The sequence below is a fragment of the Rana temporaria genome, chromosome 3, assembly GCF_905171775.1.
Source record: "Rana temporaria chromosome 3, aRanTem1.1, whole genome shotgun sequence".
In the NCBI taxonomy this organism is placed as follows: Eukaryota; Metazoa; Chordata; class Amphibia; order Anura; family Ranidae; genus Rana; species Rana temporaria.
Window position 1 is genome coordinate 410137519 of NC_053491.1, and position 14059 is coordinate 410151577.

Genomic DNA, 14059 nt, shown 5'->3' on the forward strand with positions numbered 1-14059 from the left:
GAGTGAGCGTTCATAAGCAGGCTGTATTTGCATTCTGACTATCCCTAGGTAACACCCACATGTGATGCTGAAATACTTGAAATATAATGAATTTAAGGGGTGGGCCAGAGAAAATCAGTCTTTTAATTCACACTTCGAGATGCTGACAGTGTGCAGTAATATCAGAATTAGCAATTAAGGACAGAAAAAAGAGACAGTGCCAGATTCAGACCTTGGAGGCTCTGGGGCACTTCAATTTTGGGGGCCCCTCAACATAGAAATGTAATTATATTACTGTAGCGCTACCCCCACAGGAGCCGCTGGTTGTTTGTGGGATCGGCGTATTGAGTTACCTTGCAGGGTGTCTAGGGGTGATACTAGTGAGTTGAGGCAATGAGCGAAGGTCCAGTCATCAATTGGATTTTCTTCAATGCTTTATTCCAAGGCCCAACATGGCCAACATCAACATAAGACAAGACAGGAAAGGTTGATGAAGCATGAGAACAACTTTAGTATCAGGCCTTGGATATGAAAAAGAGCAGTCCCGCTCTTTTTAATAATGAGATCAGTTCGTCGCCACTCTAGCCAGAGTGGGTAAAGTGCCCCCGGACAGACTTCTGCCACAAGCCTGGCAGCCGAAATGTCACTTGCAAATCGCTGGGAGGAACAGACCTCTACCACAGGCCTGACTCTGGACCTCTGCCACAGGCCTAGCGATTTAGGGTGCAATAATTGGATTGAGCGAATCCTCCCAGGAATTCAGTTAGAGCCACCAGTTGACAGCTGCAATATACCTGTCAGTATCGTGGTGACCAGATGCCCGATGGTTCGTTCAGGCCTCCTGGATAACCTCTCTCCGGGTTCTCCCTGAGCCGATTCCCCACCGCACAGCTCTCAGCTTAGGATCCTCTTAGCAAAGGTTGGGACCCAGCAAGACCCTGGGGCCCCTTTCCACATCAGGATGGAGCTCCGCATGGTGCGCAACTCTGGCCAGGTAGGCCATGGTGGTGGGGTCCATGGATGCGCGCACCCTGAAGGTGAATGCCACACCTGGAACTTGGACCCCGCGAAAAAGGACTTAGAATCAATGGCGTCTGCCCCAGATATACCCTTCCCCAGCACGCCCAGCGAGGGAAAAAACTCCTCTAATTGGCTGCTGGGCAAAAGTGGCTCTGCCAGAACCCCTCTAGTGCCAACTGCCGCCCAGAGGTGGAAACGCACCCCTGAAACGCAGACTGACCTACAAGCCAGTTCTGAAAGGACAGCAGCCCTGCAATTTAACAAATTGTGAATGGGAGCAAAATAACTCTCCCATTCCCCACTAACTTTAGTGTAGTGCCCATACTGAAAGTAAGGGGGCGCTACATTACAAATAAAAAGTTATATATCACAGTAATGCATCGAACTACAATATTTACAAAAAGTCTTCCTTCCTGCACTTAGCATCTGCAAAATGTTTAACTTAGGCAGGCCATACACAATTTTTATGGTTGCAGGAAAGAATTCGCACAATTCCACCATCAACACAGACATCGCTGACAGTGAAATTAGGAATTGTCTTCTCCTGGCAGGGAAATATCACTAGTAGCTGCTATCACAAGAGATACATTCAGCCTACCCTTTAACGGTTCGAATCTCAGGTGTATTCAAACTGTGTATGGCCGGCCTAACTCATCAAACTGTATCATCTTGAGGACACTGCTCTCAACAGCAGTGGCGTTGCTATGGGGGTGCACACCGCACCCAGGTGACAACCGCCAGAGGGGTGACACCTCTCTGGTGTCCGCTCCAGCCCCGGGAAGGCCAGGATCCTTGGTTGGGATGAGCCACCATGTTTCTGAAGTCCAACTCCCATTCATTCCTATAGGGGGAGCCGGAAAGATGGTAACGCCCATGAATCGAGGACAGGAGGTGGAGACTCGGGGGCAGGGGGTTTGTGGAGAGGAAGGGATGAAGATTTCAGCTGCTTATGTGCTGGAGATCAGAGAGAAACCAGAGGAAAAGAGAGAAAAGACAGCATGTCAGTGTGTCCTGTGTACCTCCTCCTCTACCACCAGGGGAAGACATTCATCCCCTGCCCCAACCCCCTCTGACATCACTGAGACATTGGACATTCCAGACCTCTTTTATTGCACCCCTACATAGTGACATGGTTCAATCCAATCATAGCCCCCTACATACTGATATGGTACATTCCATCAACCCCCACCCCCACACACACATACTACATGATAACCATCACCCCCAAATATTAACAATCCATTCATCACCTTCCCTACATACTAACATATTTCATCCATCAACACCCACATACTAACATGGCATATTCCATGTCAAGCAGGGGGGTGATACCGTGTTTTACTGCACCTAGTGACGCCACTGCTTGACAGCCAGTAGGCACAGAGCACTAAGACCCCTTTCACACTGAGGCATTTTTCAGGAGCTTTTGGGCTAAAAATAGCACCTGTAAAACGCCTCCACTGCAGTCCCAGGGGTGCTGCACTGGCAGGACCTTAAAAAAAGTCCTGCAAGCAGGATCTTTGGAGCGGTGTACACACCACTCCTCCACCGCTCCTGCCCATTGAAATTAATGGACACCGCTGCTGAAGCGCCTGCAAAGCGCTTCGGCAGCGGCACTACATAGGTGCATTAAACCCTTTATTTGGCCACTAGTGGGGTTTAAATGTGCCCTGCTAGTGGCCGAACAGCGCCGCTAAAATGATGGTGAAGTGCCGCTAAAACTAGTGGCATTTTACCGTCAACGACCGCCCGCAGCTGAGCGTAAAAGCAGACTTCTGCCTCGTACACACGATCGGACATTCCGACAAAAAAAACGTGGATTTTTTTTCCAACGGAATATTGGCTCAAACTTGTCTTGCATACACACGGTCACACAAATGTTGTCAGAAATTCCGAACGTGAAGAACGCGATCACGTACAACACTACGATGAGCCGAGAAAAATTAAGTTCAATGATTCCGAGCATGCATAGGATTTTTGTGCGTCGGAATTGGCTACAGATGATCAGAATTTCCGACAAGAACTTTTGTTGCCGTAAAAATTGAGAACCAGCTCTCAAACATTTGTTGTCGCAAATTTTGACAGCAAATGTCCGATTGAGCATACACACGGTCGGAATATCTTGATGTGGACTAATTATTTTCCTGACACAATTTCTCAGGGAGGAAACCCATTCTACCGCCTGATTCAAATTACTATGGTGAGACAGTGCAATCTACAGACAAAAATATTTCACATGCTCACCTTCCAACGTTCAACAGCCAAGAGAGAGCCTGAGCTATGGCCCCCATAGCTTTATTAAAAGCATAGAATCACAAAACATGCATTGATTGGTTCACATCATACACCCACACCCACCGATCCCTCCCATTCACCCACTCTACCCTCTTCCCTCCCTGTGACGTCTGTAGCACATGGCACCTCATAGGTCAGTTCATATAGGGGATGGTTTCTTCTCACAAGTCCATTCCTGGGAAAGCTGCACACACATCCTCTTTATAAGTCCACGTGATATAAAAGTTCATTGTCAGCTCAGCAAGTTTCCTCCACAAGCTTCACACAGGGGGGGAAGGGGTGGTTTTCCTCTTCCATACAGAGCAAGGAACGAGAAGGGGGTTTTGGAATAAAAGCCATCTAGGAATGCAATAGGGGGATGGGCTGGAGCACACATTCGAAAGATGAGAAGCAGAAGGAGATAATGGAAGATGAACTTTTCCTTTATCCCTTTTGTATATCCATCCAAGTTGAAATATACTTAAAAAACCATATCTGACAAATCTTATCAAGGAAAACAAGCAGTATTGATCATTCCCATACATACATATGCATAATGCGTATGAAAACAAACAGTATAAGGAATATAGGAAAGAGAAATAGTTCAGTGATTCTAATCATAACATAAAATAAAATTTTCATTTTAGCACGTTCCCACAATCTGAACAAAAGCTCACATCGAACATTTGTTGTTGGAGATTCCGACCGTGTATATGCAGCATTAGTCTTTCATGGGTCATCATGGTTCTCAGATAATTCTTTATCAGTGCCAATTTGCTGAATGACCTTTCTCCTAAACAGCTAGTGGCCATCATGCTCAAATATATTCTAATGCTGCGTACACACGATAGGTTAGTCTGATGAAAACGGTCTGATGGACTGTTTTCATCAGACCAAACCGATCGTGTGTGGGCCCTATCGGTTAAAAAAATAGGAACTTGTTTTAAAATTATCTGATGGATAAAAACCTATAGAAAAATACGATCGTCTGTAGGTAAGTCCATCGGTTAAAAATCCATGCATGCTCAGAATCAAGTCGACGCATGCTTGGAAGCATTGAACTTCATTTTTTTCAGCACGTCGATGTGTTTTACGTCACCGCGTTCTGACACGATCGTTTTTTTAACTGATGGTGTGTAGGCACGACGGACCATCAGTCAGCTTCATTGGATAACTGATGGAAAAATCCATCAGACCGTTTTCATCAGAATAACCTGTTGTGTGTACAGGGCATAAGAGCTACATTAAAACCTGGAAAGGTATTAGCAATCCTTTTATCATGTAATAAAATGACCTGTAGAAATAGAGTGAGACATGACTGGAGCTTGGCAAAGGCTGCAAACTGGACAATTTCCTTAACAAACATCTACTGAATTCTTGAGGGAAGATAAGTTAAATGTTTTCATAAAGGGAGTCTGGGGCCCCCTCTGGCAGGAGGGGCCTGGGGAAAATGTCCCTTTTGCCCCCTTATAAATCCAACTCTGTCTGTACAGTTTGGCTATAGCAACCCACCAGAGTAAACTATCTTCATGTGCAGAAAATGGAACGTGGAATCTGGTTCCCGTAACACATTAACTTTTTTAAATACGTAAATCAACCATGTCTAAAAGTGCCTAAAAAGAGCTACTGTATGTTTTCTATAGTGGCCAAGCTAGAATCTTTTGATCATTTTGTTGGCACTGTGAAAGCTAGGGTTGCCACCTCATCCCTTTAAAACAGAACACATATTAATTACACAGGTTCTGTGGCTAATTAAGGTGGTAATTAGACTCATTTGGTGCCTTGCCTGCATTAAATTAGCCTCAGAACCTGTGTAATTCATATGTGTTCTGTTTTAAAGGAATGAGGTGGCAACCCTAGGCTATGCTAGTGTCCTAAAGAACAATAGGAGTCATGGAGGCAGTGCAGAAGGAAGTCCGGCTTTGAAGAAGGGTCACTCAGTAGCAGAAAGAGCTGAATTGGGTTGTTTATTTGTTTAGTGTTTTGGTGAGGTGCAATAACAGGGCTGAGTCTCAAGATGGTGATATAAGCAAGGGCACATTGGTATACATGGTATAATATGACACACACTGGGAAGAATTGCAAAAGAGCATTCTCTGATGACGACAGTGACAGGTACTGATTGATATTCAGATATGATTTTTTGCCCAGGGGCCCTCAGTGGTCTGCCACTGATTGAATGGGACGGTAATTGGCTGCGGTGGGAAATACACTCAATACATCTTTTCTTTAATCCTATACATGAGACTTATACCGTTTTAATTTATATTAGTGCTCTTGTTCTCAAGTATGCTAGTTATGTGATCAGACAGTACCAGTGCATTCCACATCATAATGATATATATATATATATATAATGTACAGACACATTACTATAACTTCATAGCCTTTTATACTGGGAAGGATGCAATACCTATGCTAATGCCAGATGAAACAAAAGGGGATAAGCAATCTGTCCCCGGGAGCTTACAATTTATTAGCAAAGTGTAACTGATACAAGAAGTGAAGGTATCATAACAGCCCATCCTGTCATCTCTTTGATCCTTTGTAGAGAAGGTATTTCCATTATTTTAAGGATTAAGATGCCTCTGGGGCTTCCCTGATGAAGGTTAGTTGAGCTGACAGGATAGAATCTATTTTTTTCCTTGTATTAAAGGCATTAATGTGCTGGGCATTTTCTGCATTGCAGATTTGGGATTGAGCTTGTGAGGCTTTGACGTTATACCAGGTCCTACTGCTATTAATCAATGCACCAGTCAGAGAGGCTATTAATAGGTGCCTCAGTGTTCAGTTATGTGTAATTCAGCTCTAGTGCAATTTACACAGCTTCTCTCTATATGGCTGTTTTCTATCGATCATAAATTCTTTTTTAGATGGCTCTTTTTCTAATCCTCAGTTATGTTTGTTCCTGTAAGTATGCGTGATTTGTAATGTGATACTGAATGTGTCATGTAGTGTGTATAAGTGCACAGGGCTATAGAATAGTGCTGGATCCTTTGCTTTGGGTGCAGGTATTTATTGGCAAATGACTACTAGCTTTGAGCATCAACACATTTTACTTCTTCTTTCCCCAGCAGCACCTACTTTCCTTTTTACTCTCCTGCTGCTCTGTGCAGCCACTAAGGCCCCGTACACACGGTCGGACAAAACCGATGAGAATGGACCGAGGTTCAGTTTCATCGGTCCAAACCGACCGTGTGTATAGCCCATCGGTCTGTTTTCCTTCGGTCCAAAATTTTAAAACATGGTTCAAAATCGAACCGATGGACCGCTGCCCGATCGGTCCAAACCGATGGTTAGTACAGAAAGCATCGGTTCAAAACCCACGCATGCTCAGAATCAAGTCGACGCATGCTTGGAAGCATTGAACTTCGTTTTATTCAGCACGTCGTGTGTTTGACGTCACAGCGTTCTGACCCGATCGTTTTTTGGAACGATGGTGTGTACGCACATCAGACCATCAGGCCACTTCAGCGGTGAACCGATGGAAATGGCCCGTCGGACCATTCTCATTGGTTTGGAACGACCGTGTGTACGCGGCCTGAGAGTGAGAAGAGGAGCCCCTCTATAAGCTTCAAGTTGCAATTTGGAATTTACACTGGGCTAAAAACTAGCAAAAAAACAAAGCAAAAAAAACGTTCCTTTTGACAAGGAAAACCTTTCTTATATAAAAATCTTTGGACAACATTTAAGGATCCTTGGTGTACTGGCGAATATGTGCGTTTATTTGTGATTTTCCAGTAACCAGCTGGTAGTCGCTGCAGCACCCACTACAGATGAGCCTTGTCTCCAGGAACGTGCGTGAGGGGAATATAGACAAGAGTGGTTATGTACCGGCTTGTTCAAGCCAATAACAGCATGCAGCTATACTCTGGCAACTGTACATCTGAGCTTTAACTTGCATACAGGGATGGACGCATGCCCCTTTTAATCACAATTGTTTGTATTCATTTTTCTGCTTTCATTTTTTATTAGTACATCTAAATCTAAAAATGGAGTTTGGCAGGCTGATTCACCATAAAACTGAACAAGCAATAGTTCATCCATAGAAGGATTGATTTAACACCTTCTAGTAGATCCTGGGGCAGGTGTAAATAAAAAAGCAACTCAAAGTTTTTTCGTTTATTAAAAGTCGGCAGCTACAAAAAGCATAGCTGCTGACTTTTAATAAACCGTCACTTACCTGCCCCACGGTCCAACGATGCGGCCGACCGGAGGCTCGCTCCTCTTCCTCTCCTCTGCGCCATCATAGTAACTATGGGCACCCGACAGTGACAGCCTACGGCTTCACGGCCAGGCACGCACTGAGCATGCGCGAGTCGCGCTGCGCTCTCCTTTTTGCCAGCTGATCTTCTGGGACCTGAGTTGTGTCCCAGAAGATCGCTGGCAGGGAGGGGCCTACTAGGGCCATAGGAGGAGTCGCCTAGGCGGTCGAAGAAAGGAAGCAGGGCAGGAAGTCCCACTAAAAAGAGGGTACACACTCCCCCCCCCCAAAATGACATGCCAAATGTGGCATGTCAGGGGGCGAGGATTGCTTAAAGCAGAAGTTCCAATTTGGGTGGAACTCCACTTTAAAGTGGTTGTAACCCCAAACATTTTTAAATTAGATCCTGTTCCTTAAAGGCATGCTCTGTATATATCTAGATCTCCTATCTTGTAATATACCTGGTTGATCCTGCCAGTTCCTGTGTCCCCCTGTCTGTGCTGACCACAGTAATCATGACTGTGGATCCATGATTACCGTGGTCAGTTCACATGCCTTCATCATCCTGCTGCTCTGCTGTGACAGTCTCTTCCCTCCCTCCCTGTCAGCGCGAGAGCGGCTCTCTTCCCAACCCCTCCAACCACTATTTAGCTGCAATATGCAGCAAATATACATGAACACCCTCTGGTTTATGCTGCCATTAACAATAGTGTATATGTTGTTATTTAAATGAAAAGGCTAATTACCTTTTCCCACACCACCGCTGTGCATTCACGTGATCCCCCTGTGCCGGTGGGCTGACATCACAGGGTAATTTCGGCCCCTCCTGTTTCACTCCATAGATCTGGGAAGTCGAGCGGAGGGGGATCATGTGACTGCATAGCTGTGGTGTGAGAAAAGGTAAAACACTTACACTATTGTTAATGGCAGCATACTCTTGAGTGGATACATGTAAAGTCTTTAAACTTTAAAGCTGGCCATACATAGGTTGAATTCTGAAAGAATTTTCTTTCAAAAATTGTAGTTACGAATTTTAGTTAGAATTTTGCACCATTAGTGGGACGATTTTTGTGTAGCCATCGAATATGAGCGATAGGGCATGTTGGAAATTTTTTGAAAACGAACGATTTTCTAATCAATAATAGAATTGTGTGAGAAATATAATTGGAAAAAAAATCTGCTTAAGAAAAATTCAATCCTGAAAAGAAATGAGAAATCCCAGCCACAAAAATTATTATCTGTAGCAACATGAGGTGAAATTGAAGGCTTGGTTGGCCAAATTTCAAAATCAATGGTGGCACCATCAGATCACAAAACACACATAATTTCTGATTTTCGAAAGAAAATTCATTCAGAATTTGACCCATGTGTGGCCAGCATAAGTTACACTTGTGATTTTTATTTATTCTCACAATAAGTTACTAGATGATGAGGCAATAAGCTCCATATACTAAAAGGTACATGGCTGCATATAGCCACATGAATTAGGAGATTTTACCCCCATTCTTTAAATTGACAGTTATTTTAAGGCAACTTCATTGCTGTTTCCAACTCCTTGCCTGATCAGTTTTTCTTCATTTTCATTACCATGCTTTGTCCTCTCAGTCAGGGCCGCTGATAGAAATCGTAGGGCCCTGTACAGATTTCCTGACAGCATAACAAAATTATTAGCAGACACAAATACAACATAGACAAAAACAAAAGCAGAGAAGTGCCTCTAAGTGCAGTAAGACTTTAGGCTCTGCGCCTAAAACCTCCTTTACAAATACAACATACCTCAAACAATTCCTGCTAAATCTAAAAGATAAAACTGAGTTAATTAAAAAAAAAAGTTGGAGGTCTTGGATCAAAGAGTCACAAGGAGGGGGATTAGTGAGGGATGACTGTCTTTCTCAGCAGATAAAAGCTCACAGCAGGGAGAGGGGGAGAGACCAGCTTTCAGCCGCTGGAGGAAGAGTTTTGCAATTGTCGTCCATCACTAATCCTCCCTGTGTGGGCCCCCCTGTGTGCTTGGGCCCCCTACAAGAGGACTGGTGGTCCCCCCCTATCAGCGGCCCTGCTCTCAGTGCTATTGCTATTTAGCAAAGTTCTAACTAGCTGACTGCTTCATGCAGCATTAATGTATAGTTATTTTTTTTAGACATGGCTGGTCATATGTACAAAAATGCATCTGTTCTTATGTCTCATTTATCCATTTCCTATAGATTGTGTTTGTCTTGTGTACAGAACCCTCCACGGTACATCTTACTGTTTGCGACAATATAACATTTCTTAAATTTTCGGATTTCTATACATTATAAAGTTCTGAAAAGCATTAGAGATGTGCAAGTAAAAAGTCATAAACAGAGACCTGGAGCAAATCTGAAATGTGCCAACTATCTCACACGTGATCTTAGAGATCTAGTTACCCTCAGAATCAGGCATAGGTTTATAATTTAAAAGGATAGTAAAACATTTAAGAAAAAAAAAACATTATTTGATATTCACACTTGTTATCGGAATGAATACATTTCCAAAATGTATGTAATAGAAACAAATAAGAGATAACATAATTAAATGAAGGAAGCGATGAAGGAAGCGATTAAAAAAGATTCTTTGCGTACTTTGGGCACATTGTTAAAGTATCAGTTTTTCTTGGACCCCACAATCTCGTGAGCCGAATTACAACTACTCCCGCTTCATCATCTGGTTTAGAGGTTCTTTTAGACATTAGATTACATTTTGTGGCAATCAGATGACAGTCTTATGTCAATAGGGTAGCCTATAGTCCCATACAACTGTTCTCAGGGAGATAAACTTATCAGACAGGTCCACTTGAGATTTTCTTTCCCTGAGCCAATATCAGGACTGAAGAACTCCACAGAGTGAAGCTGTGCCTTCCTGAGTTGAAGCTGGCACAGAAGGCATCAGGCGATGATTAGTACTGTACATTCAACTGTTTTGTGATGTCTATGGCCAGTTTTATGTCCTAGGTATAGTACATTCAAAAATCCCAAAATCAATAGTATGACACTCATTATTAAAATAAAATAGATCAAATAAACAGTGGACATAACTTATTTATCAGACTGTACCTCCATCACTATACGGCCAAGGGGAATCTCATCTGCTGTTATGTCAAAGAACGCCCTTTTGTTTTCCATGATGAAGGTGGTCACGTTGCAGAAGCCTCTGAGATGCTGTACAGGGATCTTTGCGTCCACTGCCTTATATACCTAGCTTACCAGTAGTGTGTCAGTCTCACACAATAACGGATAATACCTCCCTCCCCTTTCCAGTAACAATGAACCCAAGAATATTTGATACTAGCTTAGGATATTTCCTCACTAATCCTGTCAGATATATTGTGGGTAGCACCAAATGCTGTGTGATTAGGGAGGGAGAGCAGGGGCAGAGAAGACAAAGCTATTTTGGTAACGTCAGAACCATCTGATGACTAAACTTGTATTATTCTGGCACATACCCCCGAAGTGTCTACCTTGTACTGGGACATTCCCGGATCTGAACCAAATCCATTGTCATTATCATATCCTTTGCTGATCCTTTGTGGGGGCTTTTTGTATTTTTTTAAAAAATGGCAGCATTGAAAATCTGCTTTGCCCGCACAGTCATACAAAATATCACTATAAATATATTTTGCATGTGATGTAATACTATGTGAAGTTTTTGGCTATGCAGAAGATGGTATGTATTTAGATAACTGCCAAGGTATTTGTCTGTTTCTATATATAATTCGGGTGTCCCACTGGGGTTTGAGTAGAAGGATAGAGTTTTTTCAAAAGTAAAAATAAGACTTATGTAAGATTAACTAAGTTTACGTTTTGAAACAAATGTTTTAAATCTGATTCTCTCTCTCTCTATCTATACAAAGTGTGTTTTACAAAAAAAGCATTTAGGGCCCCTTTATACCTATTCATGTGCATTGCCAGGGGTCATGAGTACCCTGCCGCAAACGGCGCAGTCCAGCGACAGAGACATGTTTTCTTTCACATGAAGGAAGAGAGCAGGGATGGCCTTCTGGGAAAAGTAATGGCAACCGTTAACTGCCACCCAGGAACAGCTCAGACCATGACCTGGCAGAGGATGTTTTCCACCTGTTTGTATGAGAGCAGTTATAGTGCCAGCAATGCTAAGCTGGCATTGAGACACTAGGTGCAACTTTTTTGACAATAGGAATTAGGGGGAGGGAAACCTAATGAGTCCCCACCTTGTCTTGGTCGGGTGCGTGCTCCCACCACACTGCAGAGAAAGCTAAACTGGCCTTTGGGGCAGTAGTTCTGGGGGGGGGGGGGGAGATTGATGGAACCCGAATCTACAGATTAATAATCATTTTAAGTTCCAATTGGTGGCACTCTTGTGTTGGTATTGTCCGCATAAAGCATATGATTTGCAGGTAGGTAGTTTCCACATCCCAAGGGGTCAAAATGGCCGTCTGGGTGTGAAGGAATCTCTTGAATAGAAAAAAGACCCAATTTGCTAGGGTCTTTATTATGATGTAAGGCAAAATGTCGAGAGACACTACATTTTAATAATCCTTTGTCCACATTCCTTCTATGTTCCACAAAATGCACCCATAGGGGTCTGATGGTTCTACCAATAAAGGATAACTATGCTCCCATGGCTTCTTTCATGTGGGCAGAGCCATCAGATCCCTATGGGTGCATTTTGGGGAACATAGAAGGAGCATGGATTGTCAAAATTCTGTGTCTCTTGACATTTTGCTTTACATCATAATAAAGACCCCAGAAAATTAGATCTTTTTGTTATTCCCTTCATACCTCCAAGATGGTGACAGACTCAAAATGCTGTGTACTGAGGAGATATATTGGATTTTCCAGCTAAACAGCTTGCACCCTAAAGCTGGCCATAAACAGAGCGTTTTTTCTTTCCTGCGATGTACTGACATTTGCCGGTTAATGGGTCTTCTTTCCTCGCAGAGTGGGAGGAAAGGACTGCCGATAACCGGCAAGCTTGTTAACATGTGATCAGCTGTGATTGGCCCTTTACCGTGATCTATGATCAACCAGTCACAGAGCATGCTGGATGCACGCCCCAGTGGACACGTGGAAGGCAGGGTTCTGGGAGGATGTCCATGTCCCAGAACTGGATGCCCGGGGGTTGGATGGAAAGGGGGGAGCCTTTATGATTTCTTGCACCAGGGTCCTGCAGGTTGTAGTTACGCCTCTGACCATGGGCGTCCGCTGAATTTTATTCAGGGGGGGGGGGGCGCTTCGGCAGCAGCGATACAGAGTCGCATTTTACCCTTTCTTCGACCAATAGTGGGGGTTTAAAGCGCCCCCCTAACCCTGACCCCCTAACCCTACCCCACATTAAAATGTACAAACACACCACTGTACCCCCTGCATCTTTCAATATCTCTTTGTCACTACTGTGTACCCCCTCTCCACAACTGCACCTCTGGACCCCTTTACATTACACAGCACCTCACAGCTCTGGACCCCTTTACATTTCACAGCACCCCACAGCTCTGGACCCCTTTACATTACACAGCACCCTGCATCACTGGACCCCTTTACATTACACAGCACCTCAAAGCTCTGGACCCCTTTACATTACACAGCACCTCACAGCTCTGGACCCCTTTACATTACACAGCACCCTGCATCACTGGACCCCTTTACATTACACAACACCCCTTTCCCTTGACTGAAACACTACACTATATTGACAGTATATTTATTTCAGGTCTAAAAGAGGAACCTTTTGGAATGAGGGACAAAGAAATGGATTTGATTCCAGAAGAGGGACAGGAACTCTAAATAAGGGACAACTAGAAACTATGCCGTAGGCTACAACTCTGTGTTGTGTTTGCTCTGCGTTTCCAGACTTGCTAAAAATACATCAGAAAATAGTCTAGTGTTACCTGTGGCAACAGATGTTGGAACAAACGAAGCACAGGCCTAGTAAACTATATAAAATGGCGCTTCCCTCCTCTGTCCTCTGGCGCTCGTATCGTATGTCACAGAGCTGGGTCTGTGTGCAAGGTCCCGCCCCCCTAGTTCGGCTCGTGTGATAGGCGGAACACTAGAAGACTATCAGAGGAGCCGAACTAAGAGGCGAGACCTTGCACACAGACCTAGCTCCATGACATATGATACAAGCGCCATAGGACAGAAGGAGGGGAGCGCTGCAGTCACCGCTTAAAGCAGCCCCAGGGCCAGTTCAGCCCTGCTCCTGGCTCTCCCTGGTGATTCCAGGGGGGGAAAACGACCCCCCTTGCCCTAAGGAGCGGATGCCCATGCCTCTGGCTATGATCTTAAAAACCAAATATGATGTTTGACCATGTTTGTTCAGCCTTAGGATAAGTTTGGAAAGCCCTTTACAGATACTGGATCCTGCAGGGGCATCGCAAGACATAGATCATAAATTATAAAGAATAGGTCAAGAATGACCTGATGGACCATTCCATGCCTGTATTTGTCAAGGCAATATATTGGTTCCTCATTGGAAGAGATCGCACTTTTTGGCCCTGTTCCCAGCTCAGAGTTACCATTTCCGCTGCAACTCCTGTCTCATTCATTAGCTTTTCCAGCACACACCCCTGGTCCAGGTCCTGCCTCA

General features: G+C 44.1%; 1 protein-coding gene across 2 annotated transcripts in view; it reads right to left on the bottom strand.

Moving 5' to 3' along the window:
* Positions 1 to 10687, bottom strand: part of PPIA (peptidylprolyl isomerase A) — a 43082-nt gene extending 32395 nt beyond the window's left edge. The window contains exon 1 of one of the 2 annotated variants that reach the window (XM_040346027.1): positions 10552 to 10687. In XM_040346027.1, coding sequence (XP_040201961.1) covers positions 10552 to 10620 — 69 coding nt within the window. In that variant the 5' untranslated portion in view covers positions 10621 to 10687. The remainder of the gene's footprint in view (positions 1 to 10551) is intronic. The other variant, XM_040346028.1, reaches the window with a different exon arrangement.
* Between the last annotated feature and the right edge of the window lie 3372 nt (positions 10688 to 14059).